The sequence below is a fragment of the Quercus robur genome, chromosome 1, assembly GCF_932294415.1.
Source record: "Quercus robur chromosome 1, dhQueRobu3.1, whole genome shotgun sequence".
NCBI classification, from domain to species: domain Eukaryota; kingdom Viridiplantae; phylum Streptophyta; class Magnoliopsida; order Fagales; family Fagaceae; genus Quercus; species Quercus robur.
This window is the reverse complement of record NC_065534.1, coordinates 840,406-865,751: the sequence shown is the minus strand read 5'-3', so window position 1 is coordinate 865,751 and position 25,346 is coordinate 840,406. Positions and strand designations below refer to the sequence as shown.

The 25,346-nt window shown below is 34.2% G+C and overlaps 3 protein-coding genes across 5 annotated transcripts; 1 reads left to right on the top strand and 2 right to left on the bottom strand.

Moving 5' to 3' along the window:
• Window positions 1-129: 129 nt before the first annotated feature.
• On the bottom strand, window positions 130-9,479 carry LOC126714650 (uncharacterized). Of its 3 annotated transcripts, none has more exons than XM_050414897.1 (10): window positions 9,122-9,479; window positions 8,541-9,028; window positions 7,911-8,257; window positions 7,402-7,693; window positions 5,802-5,960; window positions 4,713-5,078; window positions 4,191-4,256; window positions 3,996-4,044; window positions 3,450-3,573; window positions 130-578 (listed from the first exon to the last, which is right to left on the bottom strand). In XM_050414897.1, exons 1-10 carry the CDS (start codon window positions 9,306-9,308, stop codon window positions 554-556), a joined length of 2,103 nt encoding a protein of 700 aa, XP_050270854.1. In that variant the 5' UTR covers window positions 9,309-9,479; the 3' UTR covers window positions 130-553. The 3 variants fall into 3 exon arrangements, with proteins under 3 accessions (XP_050270854.1, XP_050270847.1, XP_050270859.1); XM_050414890.1 differs by lacking the exon at window positions 130-578 and adding an exon at window positions 1,543-1,964; XM_050414902.1 differs by lacking the exon at window positions 130-578 and adding an exon at window positions 1,543-1,964 and having other exon boundaries at window positions 9,127-9,479.
• A 1,854-nt stretch (window positions 9,480-11,333) lies between these two features.
• Window positions 11,334-19,443, bottom strand: LOC126714677 (phytochrome-associated serine/threonine-protein phosphatase). The gene is made up of 10 exons (XM_050414940.1): window positions 19,156-19,443; window positions 17,801-17,947; window positions 17,628-17,695; window positions 16,580-16,637; window positions 15,077-15,187; window positions 14,872-14,922; window positions 14,040-14,183; window positions 13,866-13,961; window positions 13,676-13,747; window positions 11,334-11,896 (listed from the first exon to the last, which is right to left on the bottom strand). The coding sequence occupies exons 1-10, from the start codon at window positions 19,234-19,236 to the stop codon at window positions 11,813-11,815; spliced, it is 912 nt and encodes a 303-aa protein (XP_050270897.1). The 5' UTR covers window positions 19,237-19,443; the 3' UTR covers window positions 11,334-11,812.
• A 1,517-nt stretch (window positions 19,444-20,960) lies between these two features.
• On the top strand, window positions 20,961-24,568 carry LOC126714635 (uncharacterized). The gene is made up of 4 exons (XM_050414868.1): window positions 20,961-21,222; window positions 21,312-21,365; window positions 22,889-23,011; window positions 24,217-24,568. Exons 1-4 carry the CDS (start codon window positions 21,142-21,144, stop codon window positions 24,346-24,348), a joined length of 390 nt encoding a protein of 129 aa, XP_050270825.1. The 5' UTR covers window positions 20,961-21,141; the 3' UTR covers window positions 24,349-24,568.
• The last annotated feature ends 778 nt before the right edge of the window (window positions 24,569-25,346 follow it).

Below are 25,346 nucleotides of genomic sequence, written 5' to 3'. Positions count from 1 at the left end.
ATACAATACAATTATCTTTTCAAACTTCACAAATGACCGAGTTAGAATCAAACCTCCTTAATTGCTAGTCGGAGCTTGAATATAAATTTCAAAGTAATTTATCTTAAATTTACCAAGGATTAGAACATATAAAGCCTAGAAAAAGAATTTTTTGATAAACAGAAATAGGCAAGTAAAAAATACAACAAAATTGTATGTACCATGAGTTGTATAACTGTGTTTGTATACATCACATATACTCATGAACACAAAATCAGCTACAACATGAAAAATTCAACAACTTGATCAACAATTCAATTATACAATAGCAACAACAGAAGAAGGAAAGAAAGAAAGAAAAGAAAAAAAAAAGATCGACACCATGGACAGGACAAGTTCAGTGGCGCAAAATCCTTTGAAACACCTCTCTGACTTGTCATTCCAAGGACCTCCTTGATGGCGGGATAAACTTGGGAGAGCTTCTACACTTTGTTCCCCAATATCAGCTTCCTTTTCTTCTTTAAGTAGGAAGTGAAGGAAATCAGCCAATTTGGAGAGTAGCCTAATGTATTTCTCAATTTGATAAATCTTCCTCAAGACTGCACAGCATGCATGGATAGAAATAGCTTAACATCATTTCAATTTTTCTAACACATATTTTCACAAACATCTTCTGTGCATTTTCAAAATCAACATTAAAATAAAACAAAACAATGAGCTGCTGCCAATTGCCAAACCCAAACCACAATAATAACAACTTCTCATCCCTGTGCAAGCCCAGATTGATTTTCAATGAAGCATTTTAAATTCTGATTTTAAATTTATTTGTTTCCCTACATGATTGATTTAGGAATGGATAATAGTTGAAGCTTAAATTGCAATTAAAAGTACCTAAGCATTTCTAGGTAGTAAAAGGGACAATAATGCCATATGTAGCTAGAAATCTATAAAAATTTGCCGTCCATTTGCAAAGATAACTTAGGGTCTGAATGATTCTTATATTAAAATTGAGGAAAAAAAAAAAAAAAAACTAACTGGAAAGAATCAAAAGGACATATAACAATAAAGGTCACAAGTAGTGTGGGTGCAAGGAGAAGCTTGGCCAGAAAACAAAGAAAGGAAGAGCAGAGAGCTAGAGAGTGAGATGAGAGAACCTTAAGAGAGGAGAGGGTCATATTGGAAAGAACTGCCGATGGTGGTGATGTGGGACTCGATGGCTAGCAGCAATGATGGAGATTTGGCCATGGGTGTGCCAGAGAAACATCAAGGGTAAGACTGTAAGAGAGAGAGAGAGTGTTTCTTTCTGAAATTTGGGCAAACTGAAGAGTGAAGCTTACAAATTTATAATCGTTAGATTAAATAGACGGTCTAGATTAATAGAATTGCACACCGTGCAATACCAGGATTCCTCCCTTACTGTAAGGGGCCACCTATCATGTGAGAGGAGGGAGCATTACTCCCGGAGCACCTAAGTTTTTTCCCTAACTTGCAATATAGGAAATTTCCTACAAACACTAGAGTAAAGCTTTTAGTCCTTACCAACTTATTTTTTTAAAGGCAAACTAACACAACGAAAAATAAGCTGTCACTAACAAGCCCAAGTCTTGACATTATTGATTTGAGATCTTTTGATCAATACTATCTATGAGCACTGCATATGGTTCCCACAATGTTTCCTTATTGTATTTTTTTGGATGAATGAGAAACAGCTGACTGAAAAACAAGCGGCATGAGGACTCATCACAAATGGCATTTAGAAGAGCAAATTATCGTCGAGAAGGTTAAGCCGCTCAGATTCTAATAATCACTCAATATACAAAACTATTACTCAAGATGTTGATAACACTGTTTCACAAGTGGATTCTTTTCATGGCACCATCTCCGCAGCAATTCATCACTTCTGCCCACATCCAAGTTCAGGAATCATATTGAGAGCCTTCATTATAAACGCATACTTGAATGATTCTTCTTGAAGCTTCTCAAATCTGCAACCAAAATAATAATAATACAACAATTAAGTTATTACAGAGTAAGGCATTTGGATTTTGGAAAAATGTAAAATGGCTCTAGAGATTATCCATCGAGAGGTGAAGGAGTTAGCAAGTGCAGACACACAGGCCCATTAGCATAACAATTAACAACCTCAAACAACAAAATAGGCATGCATGAATGGGTTTGAATCCACAACCTCATCCTCCACCTTGCTCTTATAAGGGGAGGAGGTATCATTTGAGCTAGAACTCGTTAGCATAACCAATCCAAACACCATCAGCATCATTGTCATTGTAAATCATTACAAGAACCTTAGAAAAAAATTGGGAATGAACCATTCAAAGAATTTGAGAAAATAACTTCAATCCGCAGATATTAAAAATTTAAAGGAATATAATCCTATGTTATCACTATCAATAAACAACTATTAAAATTTTGTGAATTTTTTTTTTTTTTTTTTAATAATTTGCAAGCTGGGTTAATTGTTCAGTTTATCAGTTTTTACTAAGCAATAGCAGATCTTAAAGAAATATAACCCTAACAAAGTACAGTACCAACAATCCTGCCTCAACATAAGATAGCAACCTTAAGGTAGCATTATTAAACGTTTTTATATTTCTTCTTGGTTTAACTAAATATTTTTCTTCCTATCAAAAAAAAAAAAAAAAAAAAAAACTAACTAAATATTTTTCTTCTATTACCAATTTTAACCTACCACCTTTCTCAAAAACTTAAGCTGAGAGGAAATAATGAAATTAATTACTTAATCATTATTCCATCACTCCCCTTCACGATTGGGTCCAAACTTCCCATAATAAGTGGGGCCTAACATTTTGACTTTTTTAACTCTTAAATTGTTGGTAAAATGGAAATAAATTAGAACTCAGAACTACCTACTTTGATAGGAAATCATGAATTTAATCACTTAACCGCTATTCTAACAGCCTATAAGCAAAACTTAGATCTCAATAAATAAATAAGAGAGAGAGAGAGAGAAAATATAAATATTAGAAAAGCAGAAGGGAAATGAAATAGGAATGAAAATGGAACGGAAAATGGCTCAATCGTGGGTGCTTTGACCACTCTTCAAGGTAGGACAGATCGGATCAAGATACAGGCATTTTGCCATCCTAATGGGGTGGCAAAGATACTAATGACCTGTTTGGATGAAGGGGGGAATGAGGGGGAATGGAGAGGAGTAGAGTAGTGTTAGCTAAAAATAAGTCAATTTTGTGCTAAATATACTCTACTCTACTTTACTCCCCCTCAATCCAAACGGACCATAATGAGAGTAAGAGATGAACGAAGAGGGAAAAGAGGTGGAGAGAGAGAGAGAGAGTTTTGGAGATGGTAATAAGGCTATATAAAAATTTTGAATTATATATAAGTTGAATAGAAGTAGGTGAAAACCAGAAGAAGTGCTACCAAAACCTCCTCTTTTTTTTAAGATAAATAAAAAAAACAAGAAGAAGTGTTACCTTCCCGACTTTGAATCATGCCCAGCACCAAATTCACATTTAAACAACAGTAGGTTATCATCCGTCTTCAAATCCCTTAGTTTTGCCACAAACTTAGCAGGTTCCGAATACATTACACGTGGATCTGTCACAATGCACCAGGATTCAGATTGATTGCTAGGAAAAGGAATATATGCATCATATATGAAATTATAACATCCATCTTCATTGTCCATTATGCATGTGGGCCATAATGGTGGATCGGCAACCAGCAACTACTATACAATCTACCCCACCTATGATAATCATCCAAAAGAACATTAATTTGACCAAATTGTATCCAGTAAGTTAGTGTCACAAAGTGTATTGGGTGACTGAGCATCTTGAACGTCTTACCATTTTTGGTACTTGTCAGTAAGGATTAAAACTTAATCATTTTGAAAATTTTGCACTTGCCGTATGATGATTTGCCAAAAATAAAATATATAAGAACCAATTTATAGCAATCTGTGTACTGACAACGAAAAAATTGAAATTCTACACAAAAAGTGAAGCGTTTAATCTTACCATTTAAACCAGCTGTGACAAGAATATTAGGATAATTTTGTGCCTTAACCTGTACAAATATATTAAAGGTCAGATCAGAAAGAAGATTAAAATCTTCTATAATACAGAATTTGGACATCATGTTTAAATGGAGAAAAATGATGACCAGTCTAGCTTCACGGTTCAGAGAATACTGGTCAACTATATAGTACTCACATTATCAACAGGGGAATATGACTTGATGTAGAAGTAGAACTCTTCCTTCCGCGGGTCTCCCCATTCCTGCAGAAAGAGATAGGAATCAATTAGAACGAAATTGTCTACACAACACTTACGGATAATATAGAAATAGACCTACACGCAAAGTCAATTAAAATCAGAAAGACAGGGTGAGAAAGCAGACCAGAAGGACCATGAACAATGTACAGAAACTGTAATGGCAAATACAACAGTCTATTCAAAGCATTCCAGTATCTCTAGAGCACATAATGTGGTATAACAATATAACATGGTCCACAAAACTAGAGTAGAGATTTGTCACATGTATGGCATAACCACTGGTATAGAGTCTCATCAAATGGTAAATGCATGGATGTATTCATATGGTATCCGTGTTTATATTTGCAGGAATTAAACAAAGTAGAAAACTAAACAATATTCACTATCACCCAAAATCTAAACATTTTCAAAGGTTGACATAGCAATAAACTCAGAATCTCACAAGAGAAAGAAATATACCTCCCACTCTGAAGTAGTAAGGGGGATAGTGGGATCCAGCATTGTAGTCAACACATCTACAAAAGGTACTTCAGCAACAGCAGCCTTGAACAAATCAGGCCTCATGTTAAGGACAGCTCCAATGAGCAATCCACCAGCACTTCCTCCACAAATGCACAATTTTTCCTTTGAGCTGTACTTGCTTTCTGTTAAGTACTCAGCACAAGCAATAAAATCAGTTAAAGTATTTTTTTTCTTAAACAACTTTCCATTCTCATACCACTGCCTCCCCATTTCACCCCCTCCACGGATATGAGCTATTGCATAAACAAAACCCCGATCTAACAAAGACAGGCATGATACGTTGAAACAGGGATCTATGCATATCTGTTCAGAAGAAGTGGTTCTGGATTACTGAGAGATTTTATGTGAAACAATTGAGAGCAATTGGAAAACAAGAGAAACCAATGGAAGGAAATTGCATCCAGACCAATTTGCATGCACATAACTAAAATGATCAGTCCAATTGATAAACATATCAGCATGAAACAAAATTATAAAAAATAATGGTCAAGTACATAATGCAAACTTCTTAAAGTATCAACTGACTGATGCATTATTTCCCCTGATTGGGAAGCAGTGACCTATACACACACGCATGCACACACACACACACACAATGTTCAAAAACAACTTTGATCTACTCCCCAGTGGCTATAGTCGTGGAATGGGATAGGTCCTAAATTCAAACCTTCAAGGGGTAGGACTAAGGTTAGGCTATAGCCTGCAGGCCCTTTACTGTCTAGACATCTTAGGCATTGGTTCTTCAATGGGAAAAGGAACTACTCTCATCATGCCCAAATGGGGGTGGTGAAGGGAGGGCCCCAATTGGTAGAAAAAAATCCAAAGTGGGGTTCTCACAGCTGGAAGCTCCATTTCACCCTTTTTATGTAGCAAAAAAAACTACTTTGATCTTTGAAAATCATATTTTGTTAAAATATTACATAAAAGGAATCAGTAGCCTTTTTTCCATAATCACTATGGTACCAAAAGCATATAAATCCCCGATAATGCCAATATTTACAATTTAATGATGAAATCTTTTATTACCTCATAAGAACCATAGCCATCAAGTAGCAATGGATCTGACCCATCAAGTTTCACTAGATCCTTGTGATAAACAATTGAAATAGGAATCTGAGTACCATCTTGATCATTTGCCCATTTTCTTTCAGTAACATAATTTGATGCATCAAAACCCCCCAACACCTGAACAAGATAGAGAAGAAAATTAAATGAATAATGGCATAAAAAATTTAGCATAATTAAAAAACTTATATACGGCATTAAGGAAAAGGAATTAATTAAACATCAGAAAAGTAGCTATGAAGCATAAATGAAGATACTGTGCACAAATTTCCCTTTTGTTTCTTTATTTCACAAGCAAAGAATTCAATCAGCATAGATATCCAATCCATTACTTACATATATTTTCTACATAATTATAGAAGCTCTTTGTGTGGAAGATTGCCCCTCTTTGTTTAATGTGAACAATATGGAAGGAGAGGAATAACCAAACCTTTAATGACAAGGAGGTCAACTATTCTAGAATTGAAACCTGGTTTCTTAAGAGAATTGTTTGAGTGATCCCACATCATAGGCACTAATGACTCAAATTCTGTTTCAGATTTTATTGATTCACTGTGTCTTTGTACCCAATGTTGGTATTTTGTACCTTTTAGGAGTATTTTATGTGCACTCCCAGTGTGCATAAAAATTTCCATTTTTCTCAATTAAAATTTATTACTTACCAAAAAAAAAAACAGCCCAAACCATTTGATCCAACTACTTTTTTTTTATTACTTGAACTCTGCATACTTGTGATACAAGCTATTTTCCCAACCAACGGAAAATAAAATCAAACCCTCTCAAATTTCAGTCTAGATCAATCTAAACTTCAAATGTATAAGGGCAGGGGGTTTTGGGGGGGGGGGGGGGGGGGTTAATATACACAGACTTCAACGCTCTCAAATCAGAATTGTGTGTGTACTTTTCAAAAAAAATATATTGTGTATGTCCCAGTCTTCAAGATTCTTCAATCCCATAAAGTCAGAAAATCCATGTGATTGTTTTAGCTAGTTTTGAACAGGAAGTATATTTTGACATTTTTGGAAATTACAGAGCAGGATTTGTTATTAAAAGAGATAGGAAATTGAAATGTATTGATTAATATTGTATTGGTAACTGGCATTGTGAGCTTGGCTTCCTTGGTTAACTCCACATTTTCTTGATCTCTTTCCACAAATATTAAAACACTACTTTAAAAAACCCATCAGCAAAGTCTGTGTATCCTCATTTAATAAGCTTTTTCAAGAATAATTTCACTGATTTAATATACGTTTTTTTCTGCCATCCCACGCATTTGAGGATTCTTGGATTAATAAAATGAGCAAGCATGTACATCATGAAGTCAAATCACACACACACAGAAGTATTCAAATTTGCAATTCAATGTTAGTATGTTCCAACTTAATTTATAATTGCAACACAGGAAAATGAATGCCCGCACGCACATGCACACACACACACACACATATCCATAGACAAATCATACTCATAGAAAAGATCAGAAAAAACAAATATAACAACTATTTTGAGCATGCAAATCAGAAGTCAATGCAGAACACAATAATTTGGTTATAAAACTTACTGTTTTGATCTTCTTCAAGACAGAAATGCCTGTCTTCATATCATAATCATACACTGAGTGAGGAGTCTTCATTGAGCTATAGTCAAGTCGTAAAATGCTGGAAGTAAATTGCGACTCTGATGGTTCCACTGAGTATATAGGATCCACAAACTCAACTGTATGACCACCTTGAAGGCTCTTAAGCGGTTCTTCAACATCCGGAAGGCCATAAATAGTTACTTTTGGTAGGCCCTTCTCGCGCTCATATACAACGATATGATCGTTAAAGAGTTGTATATCCTGAATTTTTACACTGGACAAAATTCAAATTTAATAAGCTTTTATTTAGACCACCTCATGCCCTCCAAGAGTGTTGAGGGAACAGTAGCTACAAAAGATATATTACATTCCATGCAAAATTTTCTAAAATGGATACAGTGATACACAACAAATAAGTTCACAAAATGATAAATTTGCACAAACATCTGTGTAAGCTGTTGCATCATGGTATGTTACGATTGGATTATTACCTTTCCCTGTGTGGAAGAAGAAGTGTAGTTTCAGATGTATTATCCAGAGGACAAGCTATAACTTCAGAATTAAAAAACTCATTAGTCCTCCTCTTGATAAAAAAATGATTCCCACGATGGCTGACTGAGGTGTCAATGCCGTCTACACGAGGTGTGAGAACTTGAAGTCCATCTTCAGGCTTTGAAACATCAAGATAAAAGTTGAAGCTTGTATTTTTACTTTCAGAAGCAACAAACAAAAACCTCTTGCTCTCAGAAGCTTGAAGATCAAGAGAAAAGGTATCATCTTTTTCGTGATAAAGACAGGTATCACTTGATTGCTCCTCTTCCAATTTATGTAACCATGCCTGTGAGCAATAGAAACAGACCAATACCCATAACAAAGGAACAAAGACCAAGAATGAGTGTGCGAATTCCAAATTCTGAGCTATAGTTATCTAATTCAAGACATATTGTTAATTTGGGGTTTTCTTTTCTTTTTCTTTTTTTTTGAATAATGGGTAAGTCACACACAACACCCCCAGTGGATACTTATCATATTCTTATATAGTAGAGATATATACGTTATTGGGAAAACATATGCTATTCAATAATTTTGTAATAGAAGAAATTAAGAAGTAGAAGTAGAACCTTGTGAGGGCGGAGAGTTTGATCCATGGTGATATAAACAAAAGCCCCATCACCATTAGTAGCCCATTCAAGAGAGGCAGTGACACCAACAAGAGGTTTATCCATAAGAGCTCCAGTGTGAGCATCAATGACATAAATAGTATAAATCTCATCTCCTTTAGTATCCTCAGCATAAGCCACCAACTTGTGATTGGGACTAACCTTAAACGCAGCAATGCTATAAAAAAGGTGAGATTGAGCCTTAACATTCTCGTCCAAGATAATATGTTGTTCGTTGTGAGGAGCATCGGGCATGGGCATGGTGTCGTGCACAGAAGGTGGGGCGTCCGGATTGGGTACAGCACGCCTACAGTATTGAACATACTCCTTGCCCTCAAGAGTCCTATGGTAATAATAGTAAGCTCCTCTGCGTACAGGCGCAGACACATCGTCCTCTTTGATCCGCCCTCTTATTTCGGCATACAGATCATCTTCAAACTTTTTGGTATCTATAGCATATAATGAGAATGAGTAATTGATATTAGCAGAGAGAGTAATAGTAATAGTACTAACTAGTAGGATGAAGGAAAGTGAAGTAGTACCGGACATGATGGAATGGGTGTAATGGTTCTCTTGTTTGAGGTAGGAGAGAACCTCAGGATTGGAGCGAGAGTCATCGCGTAGCCAATAGTAGTTGTCGACCCTCACGTCCCCGAACATTTCCATCAACTGACTCACTTTCTTCGCCATGGGAGGGTTGCCCTTTCCCGTCGTCGTCGTCGTCGTCATCTTCCACCCTGATGAGATCCAACTCAGATAAGAACAGAACAGAACGTGGCTCTCCTCTCTCTCTCCTTGCGCTCAACACTCAGGAGCTTACAGACATCATAGTCATAGTCATACAACAAGACAAAGTACAGTGTCCACGGTTGACATGGTCCGTATTTCCATAATTGGACACCCAACATATCTAAATATGTTTCTCAAAAAAAAAAAAAAAAACATATCTAAATATGAATGTGCCGGCTTTCTAATTATTTGCCTAATTCTTTATTTATTTATTTTTTCCTAATATAAAGTATAAACTATATTGAAAGGAAATTCATTGTTTACTGGCAATAATAAAATGCAACCATCGTGGACTTTCTCATATATTCGAGAGAGCACTCGCAATCAAGAATGAGTGATCAATTAACAATAACATAGACTTACTTCACATATAGTTTGGTTGGTATTTCAAGAGCACAAAATCAACTTTGAAGATGCACATCATCAACTGATGATACAGGGACCTCCATGAGACTGAGATTAAACTAGATTCAAATGTCTTTATAGCATCACATCTTCAGCTAGTAGCTATTATTTTGATCGCAACAAAATATATAGGGCCCGTTTGATAGAGAAGTTTAAGTAATATAGTTTGCATTTTTTTGAAATATGTGTGGATGAAAAAATATGTATAAATGCGTGTAATGTTGTTTAAAAACTGAAAACATGTTACTAAGATACTCTACCAAACATGCCCATAAGATCTTCTAACAAATTGATTCCCTCCATCAATTAACTCTCTTGTATATTGGTATATTAGCTTCCAATCTATTTACCTACCAAAAACCTAGCGCTGGACTCTTTGTCGATAACCCATTTATGCCCATTCTAACTGCCCCCACCTCGATTGGGGGACAATAGAGAGTAATAGGGTCCATTGAAATCTTTGGAAATTATTGTTTTTACCCAAATAGCCTATCTTTCATCAGTCTATATTCCAACCTGACTAACAGCATGTTCCTAGGCCTAGGCATAGGCCTAGCCAAGTACCATATATGATTTATGTAGAATTTCTAACCAATGCAACCCAAAAGAAAAAAGAAAAAAAAATATATATATATACATATATATATATATATATATATATATTCAACCTTCGGTATCACAGATGATATATCTCATAACTCATCTTTCAACTTTTTCTAAGACCTAAGTTTTATTAATATTCTATGGGCAAGCGAAGAGATTTAAGATTTGGCAAAATTAATGCATGGATTAACGTACTGCAGTACTAGATCCCTATTATTTATTTTGGAACTAAACCTGTACTTCCAGTTCTGGTCAAGGAGAATAATAGTAATAATAAGAAACAAAGCAAGAAGAACAAGACTTAAATACAGTATTTAAATGTTGTTCCTTAAGTTTCTTTCTTAAAATTTTGTCACGTGACTTTTTTCTCATGAATGAAAGTGTATTTTTTAAATTAAGTAGTCATATGGCAAAATCTTAAGAAAGAAATCTAATAAATAGCGCCTAAAGTACTGTACATAAGTTTTGTCCAAACAAGAATATGGGGAATGCCTTTAACCAAAAATGCCAGACGTACCCCTGGGGGCGAGGGACACTATAATTTTCTAAGCATTGTACTACGCAAGGCCCATAAAATTCATGATCGGATCCTTCCAACAAATTTTACAATTCAGTTAGGTCATGATGTAAAACACGTATCTTCATTGAAATTTCATTACAACAACTATTTCTTTGAAGTGCAAGAAAGCAGTTTAGTAGGTTTCTCTAATCTTTCCCGATCCTAGGACAGATTTGAAGTTTCAAAAATATTTTAGATCAAATTTAGTAAGGGTTACATTATAAAACCTGAAAGAAATTAGATTTTAGATCTTTGGCATCCATCCCAATCATAACTGTTATATAGTGTACACATGGGCCTAGTCTTGAACTAAACATCAGTCTCACCCTTCACCCAAATATTATAGGGAAGGGAGTCATTTCATTTGAGAGAGAGAGAGAGAGAGAACCACAACAAAATAACATATGATGACAATTCCCATTTCATAGATGCATCAGGTGTAATAAATTTCTTTACCATCTTTCACTCTTGCATGTTTTTCTCCTGATACTTCTGCCCCACATTGGAACCAACTTATCTAGGAAACAGGTTATGCACAAAAACCAGTCTGGAAGTCCAAATGCGCGCTAAAATACATGGCATAAAAATAAGATGCTAGTTAAAATTACCTAAACCACAATAACAGCCTAATAAATAGCACAAGCATCCAAGAGCAGGCTGGATCAGAAACTTCCTGGAATGAGGACATTAACTGATAAATAATGGATGGAGTTACAATTAGCAACCTAATACACAGCTCACAAATATTAAAGCAACTTGGCCAGATGCAAATATCAACATATTCAGGGCTTCCTCAGTATGGCACTCTCAAGTCTCAACATCAAATCACAAATCTTCAATTGGTTTACACGTAATGCAGGCAAATAACTCTCCATGATCATAAGAAATATGGGACTCCTGTCCTTGGCCCTCTCATCTGGTTGTTCTCCTCTGTTTCAGTGAAAAACTTGACTTCTCTCTCCTGTTTCAAATGGCAGAAATGAGCATCCACCAACATGGTTTAACATAATAACGATTCCTCACAATAAGTTAAAATCTAGGAAATTCCTGTTTAGAATGGCACAAGCTGACAAACACTAGATTCAGCTTTAGTCATTCCCTAAAAATTCCATTCCTTAAAAATAATTTTTTTTTCTTCCTTTTTTTTTTTTTTTTTGATAGGTAATAAGACTTTTATTAAAAAAAATTGAACATCATGTTCACGATGGTGAACACTTTGAACAATGAAACAAATACAAGAAGATCAAGAGCTAAAAGAAATAGCTCATGCAAATGTAAGCAGGAGCCCAAGTCATGACCCTAACGATGAGAGTACTTAGTCAAATTGCAATAGATTTTCATGCATGGTCAATATAAAAATGTTCATAAAATCTTAAAATGTATTATCAGAATTACTAATCAAGAACAGCAGTGACAAACATCAACCTCCATCCGCTCCACCAACAAAGTATTACAGAATAACATTTGCTAATAACCAATAGTTGTCTTCCAAGAAACATTTTTCCATATTTTTCAGTGAAATAAAATTTGGTCCGAAACAGTGACTTTTAAAAAAAAACTAATAACATAAAAGAATATTATTGGCAACTACGATTGACTCTCTCCATCCCTATTTCTTGGTCCTCTATTCCATTTTGGGACATCCAAAATATAATCATTTTTGAAAAGTCAATGGATACACTTTTATAAACATTCCTAAAGTGCCCTCAAAAAGGAGAATATAATAAATGATATCCCTAAAAAGTTAAATTTTTTCTAAAAAAGACAAGAAAAAGGAATAGGGTAGTATTTTATTTTATACACATAAAAAAAATGTATTTACAGACACATTGTCCAGAATGAATATACTATACATGAGTAAATGAAACCAAAGGAAGACAAATATATGGAACCTAAGATGCAAACTAAGTCGATACATGATCCAATATGATGAACCATCAAAATAATAACCATCATTTTGGCTGGCTATCAAGTCCACAAATATCAAACAAAAAGAGAGAGAAACTGCAAGAGAACAACAAAACTTAAGAGGTAAAAAAATCCCCAATTTGACGTTGCCTTCACTCCTACCCCAACCTGAAATCTTCACTTCTACCAACTGTACTGCTGCTATAACCTCATTCTCTTCACACCCCCCACCCCCCCACCCCCAAAAAACCCACCCCCCCTCTCCCAAATTTTTTTTTTGATAAATGAGTTCATAATGCCCCTTCTCAAAAAATGACTAATGTTAAGAGGCTTCTCTTTCTCAGAAAACTACTAAATTCGTTCATGATTATTTTGGACAATCCTGGGGAAGGAGACAGGCAACCATGGATGCCAATGTTAGGAACTGCAGCAACAAGGGGCAAAAGATCAATACCAACAATAAGGGCAGTCAATAATATTGCCTATGTATCTTCTCCAATCTTGTAAAAGTCAGTGTCTACGCCGCACAAAAAAAATGGTGTCCTCTCTCTCCCGTCCTCCCTCCCCTTAATTCAGTCATGAAAAATGGTCAATCATGGATGCAGTGTCTTTTTCCCCCTCCTCTCTTTGTAATGGTAACATTTGAATCAAACACCTATTGCATCACCACCCCACACCCAGGGCTAAAGAAAATAATAAACTATGCCTAACATGATGACAGAAGGATTCCATATACCATAGTATCAGATATATCATGCAAGTCTGAATCTGAACATTCACCTTTATCATGAACACATAACATAAGGAATAGAGTAAGTTCATAATATCTCACCATATTCTCATTGAAGCTCAATATAGAAGCCACATTCCCACAACGATAACAGTAATTTGGTGCAGACCACACCTGCAAATTTCCAGAAACAATCTACTCAATCAACCTTTTTTTTTTTTTTTGATAGGTAAGACTCAATCAACCTATAAATAATTAAGCAGAAAAACTAAAATAAAAAGTAGAGTCTCACAGTTACTAAGCCTTTATCTTGAAACATGTACTTAAGGCCTTCTTGTACGAGTTGGTGTGCTCGACAAACCAGATCCAGATTGTTTATGTGATTGAACTGCACAAGAGCAAAAATTCTTAAGTTGGAGAGCAAACTATCCTGTTAAAGTTGAGTCTTGAGAGCATGTCATATTACCTCTGAAGTGACCCTGGACCCAAAGAGCCAACCTGCTCCACGTGGACTGACTGCCCATGTTTCAATATCTTCAGGATCACTCCACATGAGATCACAAAATGGCCCCTCATGTGGAATTTCACAATTTCGTTCTATTAACCTTATCTGCAAAAGGAAGTAGTTTGAATAATATTAAATCCATACAACTGCACAATTCCTGCATCCTAAGCAATCCAAATATATGAACCACAAAAGTAACAGAATTTTTATCCATCTTCATGCATGCACCAAAGAAGGAGAAAGAAAAACCATCAGGTGCAGAATTTTAGCGATCATACTTATTTCATATGTATATAGAGAAACAGAGCAACAGAACTTCCTTAAAATGGTTTTTTTTTTTTTTTTTTTTTTTTTTTTTTTTTTTTTTTTTTTTTTAATATAGGTAAATAGTGAGGAGGGGGGGAGGAGGGGTTTGAACCACAAACATCAAGCACCACAAAGGGTGCAGTACCACTAGACTATCACTTGAACCCCTCCACCAAAGGAAAAAGTTAACCTTGAAATTGGTTTGAAAGAAAATTCCTCCATCCGACTACATGGTGATTCATAAAACCATCCACGTGACTTGTTTAAATAATATATAGAAAACACAACTACTTCGACTGATTATTAGTAAAACTATTCAGGAAAATGAGATTGATACCTTTGATTGATTTTCACAGAAATCATTCAGTACATAAAAACGTTATATAGCAGAAATTAGCCCATGCATTACTTGCGACATAAAATGCATATAAATATTGATATTTTTTAATATAATTCAGATGACCAACAGCTAAAGAGAGGAAAAAACCTGATCAATTGTTCGAATGTCAGGAGAAAGACCACCATGGACACAAAGCACCTGGACAACAAAAGCAAACAAACACATTAAATTCCAAAAGTGGAGATGCAATTATAAAAGTTGTTAAGTGATTTAACATTTTATATCAATTACATTAGATGTAACCTAAATATAGATAGAGAGACAAACAGAGAAAAAGAAGAGAGAGATTTACAGTTCCATCAATAATTGCTGAGAGCGTTAGATAGTCAAAAACATCTGTACAATACCGCCATGCATTAGCATTTCCATACTTCCTCTGGCACTCATCATAAAAACCATATACCTAGCAAAGTCAGAAATTCCACATCAACATATATCAGAACCACAATCCTTTCTTCTTTTTTAACAAGCATATCATACCAAAAATCTGACTTGTGGCAAATGCAAGATGCCCTTCTTGCAACAATGCGATCTTGAGAAGGGAATTCAAGAACATTTTAAATATAGCAACTTTTGATAGCTTAAGCTTTACAAAACTTAATCATAACAAAATTTTAAAAACTTTGTTGAATACAAGTACTTTATTTTATTTGATAAGTAGTGAATCCAAGTGTTTTATTAACAAATATCTGCTACTTAAAATACTTGGTGAATCCAATTATTTTATTAACAAATACTCACCACTTAATTTTTTTATTAATTCCAAATATCCGCTAGTGAATGAATCTCTCAACTACATGTATTTCACATTTCCTGTTGTGATTGCCACTGATTTTTTTTAAGTAATTGCCACTATGAATATATTACAAACTACAATATTTAGAACAAAACTAGAAATTTCTATTCAAGATATCAATATTGATTACCAACCAAAAACATTTCCCTGAAAACCAAACCAATCTTGTCGACAAAACTGAAAAGGTAAAAATTGCATATTGTATTAATCTCTTATGTATCAAATTGGTTCACACCACACATAGAACAATAATAAATATAAAGGTATCAATGAGATGGTGAGGGATTCTGCATTTAGTTTTACAGTCTTTTGTACACAATGTAAAATTATATCAATATATGAAAGAAATATACAAAGGGTACAAAATCAGTATATCAGCAATATACCCTAAGTATCACTGACAAGTTTTACAATCTTATTATTTTCCCTAAAAGAAATATACAAGAAAAGGAAAGAAACCATCAATCTATTTAATTTGTATGCCATCTGAATTCCAACCAAAACAAGAAAAAGATAGCTTTTAATTTAGAATCCTATAAAACTCTAATCACCAAAATCTTTTACTATGACGGAAAATATAAAAAATTTACTTGCCACAAACCATAAAACCAATCAAATGTATTCCAAAATCACTTTTATTTATAGAGGTAAATAGGGGGAGGAGACTGGTGGGTTCAAACTTCAAACCCCAGTGCCCAGGCACCACAAGAGGTGCTAGAACCACTGGGATACTCCTCAAACCCCCAAAATAACATCAAACTGAGAGAAGAAGGAATAAAAATAAATGTTAGGATACATGACTAAGTTAGCAAAAATAAAATCACCTTATTGTTTTCCTCTATCCCCAATTTAGAGGAGCATCTTTGTCTAATGCACAAATGCCATTTCAATACAGAACTATACAGATCACTCTGAAGAGTCTAAAAATAATTGACTTTTGACTCACTTCAGCAACTCAAATGACACAACTGACAATTAAAATATGACAGAAGAGCACACCTGGGTTAGTTGCCTGCTTTCATGGTTTCCACGCAAAAGGGTAATATTTGCTGGGTATCTATGAGCAAACAGAAGCACACCAAAAAGAACAACAGCAAAATTAGCTTTTTTATAAATGGATAAACATCTAATAACAAATGAGGTCAAATAGAAAGGTATTAAAAGCAAATGCACACACACCATTCATAATATTAACAGGTTTGAACCTTTAGGGAGCCCAGACATAAATCAATGAGAGATTTCACAACCAAAAAAGGTCACCATTACATAGATAAATGCAACCAACAAAAGAATAACACTCTCAAATTTAGTGCTGATCCTTAAGGCCCAACCATACTACAATTTGTCAGGAGAAGTTTTCCACAACACCAAATAAAGTTAAAGATATACAAAAAATAAACACCTAAAGAGTAAAATGTGCGTGTATATATATATATAGAACAACCATCATTAAAATTTCTGCATGAGTACTTACTATCTTCCTGCATATTGGCAAAAAAATAATCTACAATTTATCAAAAACCAAATTTAGTACTTCCTATCCCTCTTAAGCCTGAACAGCACAACAATTGATAGGTGCATTGATCCATTAAACATAAATCATTGTGCTAAACATGCACTTAACAAACTAGCCTTCAATAAGGGTAATTATTTGAAAGTTGTAATATTTCATTTGAAAGAAGAAGATACACATATGTATGCATACATCCTACTCATAGTAACCTTTTTTGGTTAATTAACTCCTTCAAACTTCTTTCTTCAAGGGACGGGGGGGAGAACAAGAACTTCAAAGTCCTTTTCTTCTCACTGGCATATGATTTAGTATTTGGCCAATTTACTACCAGCCAAAACTGAAATCAATTGTACACCATATATTCTAGTTTTGTTGGGAGGGCCAACAGAGAGGGTAACTGCCCTCATGAAGTACAAAAGAACAAGACTAAGGGAAGTGATATGACTAAAGAATATAGTTTGCATATAATATAACACAGTGTATAGGGGGGAAATAAGGTCACTGACAAACTCAAGCATGCCTATAGAAACATACCTAGCTTTAAGAAGCAAAAGGATAGTGAAAACTTCAAGACTATTGTAACCTCGATCAACAAAATCCCCCTGCCAAGAATTCAGAAACATTAAGCACCCCATCAAACTAGCAAATGATATCAGATGGTGCAATAACATGTCAGAACATTTTCTAACAAAAGGTGTAAATCATACCATAAATATATAATTTGTTTCTGGTACATGACCTCCTGTCTGGAAAAGTTTCATTAGATCATGAAACTGGCCATGAATATCACCACAAACAGTGACTGGGCTATTGACGGGCTGCACATTGGACTCCTCAATAAGGATCTCTTTTACCTGTGATAATTACACAATAGCGAATAAGAAAACACCAACTATAAACCACTTTCAAGAAGGAGGAAAAAAAAGGGTAACATCTAAAATCATTTGTGAGAGAATGCATGTCTTCATTAATAAGATGGCAACTTCGTTTTATAAAAAGCATTGACAACTACAATGTCATTAAATAGAATATTTATGGCCAAATAAACATACACAATTGAAAGAATCTTGTTGCTTGACATTCACTAGATAGATTTCAAGTAGAATATAATTCCACAAAAGAAGCAACAACAATTGTGCATTAGTCTCAAATTTTGGGGTCAACTATGAATCATAAACAGACAAATCAGAGTGAACTACATATATTCTTTTCCACCACCCTATCCTATTCAAATTCATACTATTCAAAGATCTTGACAAAAAAATCAACATAAACTGTCACTAATGAAGCAAGCTGCTTGCTTACAGGGATGTCTTCTTGCACATAATAGTAGGGAAAGCAACAGATTTGCTTAATAGGAGGAATTCTTTGCTACCCACCTTCTTTACCATGGAGTCAGTCTACCATTATTTTGGACCAATATGTGTCAACTTGCGCAAGACAGCATTCAAGAAATCAACAATGTGGGAATCAACAGTTTCATTATAAAACCAAAAAAACAACACAAAGATTTAGATATACTTCATATTTTTCACATCTATAACATAAGATGCAGCCACATCTTGTAAATTAGCAGGATGGATGTCAAGCATTCGAGGGTCATAGTTAGAATCTTGGATTCACATTCTACCTGCTACCTATCATTGAGATAGAGCTCTAGAATGCCAATGAACTCTCACTTGAATCCCTAGAAAGAGGGTGAGGTCGTGGCTTCAAGATGCACTGGGTGCCGCCTATGTAATTTACGAATATAAAATAAAGAAAAAGAAGACAGAATAGCGCATGGGCGATATTGCCTACTGTTTACAAATTACAAATGATTGAGTAGATTCCATAAACAAACGAAGTTGGATGCTTCACACAAGGTCTTGCAATATTACATATACGAGTTTGTGAGACGGACAGATTCCTAGGCCAAAGTGAAGTAACAGAGAACATAAATAAACCCTAATAATACGAAAATACAAACAAAATATATATATACGTATAAGGAAAGAGAGATCGATATAAATAGTCAATAAAATAAAACCCTAGAATTGGGAAAAATGGAGGAAATACAGACGTATTCGCAGAGGAGTTGAAGCTCATCTTCGAGGAGATGCTGACCGTCTTTCACCTTCGAGATCCACTGGTCCAAATCCATCTCCGATTATCTCCACTTCTTCTTCTTCTTCTTCGTCTTCGTCTTCTTCTGTCTCTCTCTTTCTCTCTAATATCTCTCTTGGGATGGGAGGTGGGTTTAGGTTTGTTTGAGCAGAGCAAAGCGAGAAGAGAAGTGGAGCGTGAAGAAGAGCCCAAAGATGAAAGAACCAAAATTCAAAGGCACGCCCACGGCCTACAACTATAAACAGATCTGCCTATATTTTGGGCTTTCCCCTTTTTTATTTCTTCCCAAACAAATAGCTTTTTCTTTTTTTACAAGTAATTCAAAACAAACAAACATCCAATCAAAAAAAAAAAAAAAAAAAAAACAAACAAACAAACAAAAATATGAGTTTTTTTAATAATAATTTTTTAAAAATGGATTTACATATTAGGACATTTGTGTAAAGTTTGCCGTTTGGTAAGTTAAAAAAAAAAAAAAAAAGTTTTCCCCTTTGTAACAAGAAATTATAGAGTCCTCTGATGGACCACGTCACTCGTCCACCATTTCACTAAAAATTTCCACTTGTTTAAAATTGTTGAGTTAGTAATTAATTTCTATTTAAAAAAAAATTAACTAACAATTTTAAACAAGTAGAAGTTTTTTAGTGGAATGGTGAATCACATCACTTGTCCACCATGTGGATCTTATAATTTCTCCTTTGTAACCAATTAAACCTTTTTTTTTTCACCAAAAGAAAAAAAAAATCTTGTCTAATTAAACCTTAAACTTCATTAACCATAACAATTTAAACATTTTTGTTAATTAATAACATTAACAGATCAACCTATTGGACAAGAAGGGTAAAAAAAAATCCAAAGCTTTTGGTGTAACAATGTAAAAATATATCTCTAACTCTCACCTAAAACATTTTCTACAAAATAGGATTACTCTCCCACTAACCCACTTCTTCAAAGCAATTATATGTTTTTTTTTTTTTTAAATAGAAAAACAAGTAAAAAAAAAAGAAATTAAAATGCCTACAAAATAAGCCAACAAGTGCAATTACAAATTTCAAGAGACCTGTTTCTATCTCTAACTCCCACCCAGGCTAAAAAACAAGATGGATCTTGTTTTTTAGGTCTTCAGTTTTCTTCTAAAAAAAAAAGAAAAAGAAAAAGAAGATGGATCTTCACTTTTGACAGAAATTTGGCCATCCATATTTCCTCCTCATTAGATTAATGGCCACTAGACTACAATGGTGGTGAGTGTTTTGATCCAATTATTTTAATTTTTTTTTTTTTGCTACAAACCTTTTAGAAATCTATTTGTTTTACACTATTAATTATTGTCATTACTATTTGGGGATTTTCGCATAACAAGAGAATGACTTGGCGAGGGTATGTTATATTTTGTCATATTTTCTCAAGAGCAGTGGGTCACTTATCCTATTAACACACACACACATATATATATATATATATATTAGCCTTTGAGTATGCGCATGCTTAGAGGTTTTTCTATTTTTTGGTAGGGATTAATAATTTGAATATATTATAATTTGAAATTATTACATTTTCCAATCATAAAATACCTAGGGGTGTGATGAAAATAATATTTCATTCATAAATACATAATACTCATCACACCCCTAAATATTTTATGATTGAAAAATATAGTAATATTCAAATTATATTAAAAAAAAAAAAAGCAGCCTCTGAACAGGCGCGAGCGCGTGCTCAGAGTCCAGTAAATAATAAAGCATAAATATATAGGAGAACGTTTTAATTAATAAATTAGTTGGGTCTCCGTTCCCAAACAGCCAGAAACAGAATTGGATTGGGTTCCGGAGAAAACGAGAGAGAGATTAAAGAAAAAGAAAAAAAAAAGGAAGCCACAACGTCGGTGATTTGATTTCCTCGTATACTGATACTGATAGATTACTGAAAAGAGGAAGCCATAGCCATGGGAGACGAGGTGTCGTCTTCCTCTTCTTCAAATAATTGTTCAGCCGTAGCCATAGATTCCTCCAACATTGGTTTTCAGGTTCGTCCCTCTCTCATTATCGTCCCTTTCCCTGTTAATTACTTCTTTTTATTTATTTTTTTAAATCTGGATTTTCTTTTTTCTTTCAGCTTTTGAAGAAGCACGGTTGGAAAGAAGGTACCGGTCTTGGTGTTTCCCAGCAGGTTCCTTTTCTTTTCCTATCAAATTCCCAATCTTTTATTTACTTGTTTTTTTGCACATTCCTTCCTTCCTTATTTTTTTTTTTTAATTTTATTTTAATAATCTAATGACTATAATATATAATTGTTTCTCTTGGCAGTTCTTGAAATCTTTTGCCACAAACTAGGATTTCAATATGTTTATTAATAATATTGGATGATACTTACTTGCTTTGGTTTTTTAATATGCAAGTCAACTAGATCGATGTTTTTAGATGCTAAATTGCTAATCCAACCCATACCAATTTGGTTTATTGCACTGTATACACATTTAGATTTGTAAACTTTATACTGGACCATGAAAGAGGCCCCAAACCCAAAACACTCAGCTCTCTTTGTGATTTAAGTAAGACCAAATTGATTTCATTGAATTTTAGCAGATTTTAGTTTGCTAGAAGCAACAGCATGGCTGCAGTTTAGTTGTAGGGAACTGGGGTTGCATGTGTTAGGGTTTTGCCGCAGGAGATATCAAGAAAATCAGTTGGTTTAAGGTTTAATTATGGTGCAAATGTAGGGGTTGGTTCGGGGTTTAAAATAAGCAAGAAAGAGGCAAACTTCAAGCTGGTGAGGAATTACGGATAATAGTAAAATTGGAATATCTGGTTTTGTGGACTGGAAAGCTAATATAAGGTAGGTTGCATTATGGTTTTTAAGCAAGGGATCATTGGGTTTTAAAGCTGAGAAGTAAATGTTTGATTGCAGACTCTACAAGGTTGCTTTGTTGGAGGACTTAGGTTGAATACAAGATACAGCAAACATTGCACTTGTTTTTGGAACTAAAAACCCAGTCCGTAGTAGGTCTAAAGTCAATCAGAAAAGAATTGACTAATTTATAAGGTAGGTTGTGGTTTCAATACTTCTGGGTGTGCATGTAACTCACAAATGAAGAAAAAAAAAATTAACCTGTAGTTTCCCGATTCCAGTCAAGAAATACTTGATATGCTTGTGGGAGTGGCTGAGTGGGTTATAATGTTTTTTTAGTATTTATTATTTACTACTGGTGTTAAAAGGTTATTTAACACTGATGACAGTTGCACAAGGTGTTAATGACCAGACACGCTGCAAGCTAGGGATCACCAGGGAGTTCTTTCCATAGGTCATGAAGAGAAACCTTATATTGTATTCTTGTTGACATGTTAGTTGCTCGGCTTAGACATGTTGAAGGTTCCCTATGATTTTTGGCTGCTATGAAATGATAACAAGTATGACTTTGCTTATATAATAGCTACACATTCAGTGCTGGTCAACTATATTTTAAATTGCTGGTGGGGTAAATTACTTCATATATTGGGTTGGTGATCCCAAAGCCATGTGGAACACAGTAATATGTAAACTCTGGAACTGTCATTTTGTTTATTTCTCTTTCAACACCCTTTTGTTTAGCTGGTGTGCACTTTCTTTTTAATGTTTCAGTGCCGAGCCTGTTTACCATAATGGCAAGTTATATGGACGCAAAATCTAATTATTTTGTTTTATCGTATAAACAGGGTAGGTTGGAGCCTGTACAAGCATATTTGAAGAATAATAAACGAGGCCTTGGAGCAGATAAAGTAAAGAAGACTGCCAAGAAGCCTCATGTCACTGCTGCATCTAATGAGAAAAATGATCAGGTGAGTTGCTTTATTTGAATAATCTAAAATTCTATTTCTTTCCTTCTTCTTCCTTTTCATCATCATCTTTTTCTTTTCTTTTTTTGGGAGGTGGGGGGGGGGGGGGTTGGATTTATTTGTCAACCATGGGAGAGTAATGGTAGCAAAATAAAAAATAACTTATTGAAAAAGCAGATTTTTCATGGTATAATTTGCCATGGTGCTGATACAGTTGCTAGTTGAATCAATAATGAAGATTTACGTAGAGGAGAGATTTTACAAAGAATGGAAGGCAGAAAACACTACATTTGGTTTTCTCACATTTCTCAATTTTTAAATTTCATTCCTAGAGTTTCAAAAGTAGCAATTTGGTCCTTAAATTATGTAAAATGATCCAATTTCTTCCTTAAAATTTGTAATTTTTCACTTTTTGAACTTGAATTTGCTGAAATATTGTCTATATTCCTTTTTTGGCTAATGAGAAAATGTGGGGAAATACAGTGATATAAAAAGAAAAAAAAAGGGTTTAATATACTTAAAATATATTTTCTTTGTTTTTAGCTGTTTTTGATAAAGTCAATGCATCATGGCAACAGTGAGCCATCATGGTGGCCACATGGCACTTTAACTTCACTTGAGCTGCTCAGATATAATTTTTAGGCCACCAAGACTTTTATTTTGTATTTATTTTTGTAATTGTTTTAAGTTATGGAGTGCTCATCATTGCCAAGAGCCTGGTAGATCTACTGGCACCACCTAGTGTTTCCAACGAAGACATCCAGGATTCAAATCCCCCACCTCCAACTATTGACACATAAAAAAAATGTTATGAAGTAATCTATTTTATTAATAAATTTTTACTACTTATAAAAAAGACTTTCCATTTATTTTATTTATTGTAAATTTGTCCAATCAGATAATAAATAAATGTCTCGATCAGCATATGGATCAAATTGGATCATTTTGCATTATTTAAGGACCAAACTGTTCCTTATGAAAATATAGGGATGGAATTAGAAAATTTGGTAAATTGTAAGGACCACATGTGGTGTTTGCCCAAGAATGAATGTTAGGTTATTGTAAGGCCTCATTGGATTCATCAACTAGTGAACTGTACAGACTCCAACTTCTTGACCTCACTCAATACGTGTTTATTCTGATTGTCTCAAACTATCATATTTTCTCAAATCTTCTGTCTAACAATCCTTGTATCATTGTGAATCCAGGATCATTTGCCTTCCAAGAAATGCAAGACACTTTCAAAAAGGATAAGGAAGATGCAAGAGTTGGAAAAACAATTGCAAGAAAAGGAATTTGAGCGGGCTTTTTATAGGGAGTTTTGGCCAGATAACGTTTGACTGAGGATATGTCATTGCTTTTCACTTATGATTTGGAGTTTGTACAGGACAGGAATTTGTATTGTTAGTCTGTAAGTTATAGTTCATTCGGAAAGAGTAGTATTGCAAAGAATTAGTATGTTGTTACACATCATGCTTGGTTGCCAATTAATGTTTGGTTAAACTTTGGAAGCCATTTTTTGGTTTTATGATGTTGATTGAATGATTTTAACTTCCAAAATATCGGCAGTTAACTTATTCAGTGTGTAGAGTGAATGAAAACCCCCCATTAAGCTCTGCATTTGACAATAACAATTGCTTGCTGTTGGAAGATGGTTGTGGATATGAAAAGAGGGAGAATTTATTTATTTATTTTTCTTCTTGCTGGGCAATTTATTGGAGTTCCAGATTGTATTCGATTCATGCTGGCTATTAGTATTAACTGTTGTCAAAAAAAATCAGGTCAGTTACAGTTGTAAACTTTTCTTCCTTGATTGATTTATTTATTTAACATGCAAAAATTGAGTCGAAGGAGGGGTGAGATAAAGCTTATAGTGTGGTTAGATGCCTTAAAATCAAGATATAGATTGGTTAGATGCTTTAGAGCGTATATTGTAACTAACACCAATAGTTTATTAATGTGTAGGTCCTGTAGGATGAGATAAGTGTAGAGTGTAGTAGTTACCTAAAAATAAAATTAGGTTATGTTTGTTTGGTAGAAAACTTTGTATAATGATAGCATCAGTCAAAATGAGTCAAAAGAAAATTATCTCTAGTCAACCGAAAAAGTATGACTTATTTTTAGAAATTGTTTTCTACCAAATTATTTTGGAAAATAACTCTATCTTTTAAGCTAAATAAGGGTAGTTAAGAGATTGTTTTTTTAATTCATTTAAGGTTACTACCAAATATAAGAAAATAAGATAGTTCTATAGAAATTTTTTTTTTAAATGACTAATTTTCTTAAAAACATACAAAAACAAACAACAAACAAAATTAGGTCTAAAAAAAGAAAAAAA

Coding starts and splice junctions, on each gene's coding strand:
- LOC126714650 (XM_050414890.1), bottom strand. CDS start 9,308: ATGACGACGACGACGACGACGGGAAAGGGCAACCCTCCCATGGCGAAG. Junction 5,961..7,401: donor TCTTGAAGAAGATCAAAACA/GTAAGTTTTATA, acceptor TATCTTGTTCAG/GTGTTGGGGGGTTTTGATGC. Junction 5,079..5,801: donor ATGGCTATGGTTCTTATGAG/GTAATAAAAGAT, acceptor TCTTCTGAACAG/ATATGCATAGATCCCTGTTT.
- LOC126714677 (XM_050414940.1), bottom strand. CDS start 19,236: ATGGATTTGGACCAGTGGATCTCGAAGGTGAAAGACGGTCAGCATCTC. Junction 17,696..17,800: donor AAACAAATTATATATTTATG/GTATGATTTACA, acceptor AATTCTTGGCAG/GGGGATTTTGTTGATCGAGG. Junction 16,638..17,627: donor CTTTTGCTTCTTAAAGCTAG/GTATGTTTCTAT, acceptor GTTTGCTCATAG/ATACCCAGCAAATATTACCC.
- LOC126714635 (XM_050414868.1), top strand. CDS start 21,142: ATGGGAGACGAGGTGTCGTCTTCCTCTTCTTCAAATAATTGTTCAGCC. Junction 21,366..22,888: donor GTCTTGGTGTTTCCCAGCAG/GTTCCTTTTCTT, acceptor TCGTATAAACAG/GGTAGGTTGGAGCCTGTACA. Junction 23,012..24,216: donor CTAATGAGAAAAATGATCAG/GTGAGTTGCTTT, acceptor TTGTGAATCCAG/GATCATTTGCCTTCCAAGAA.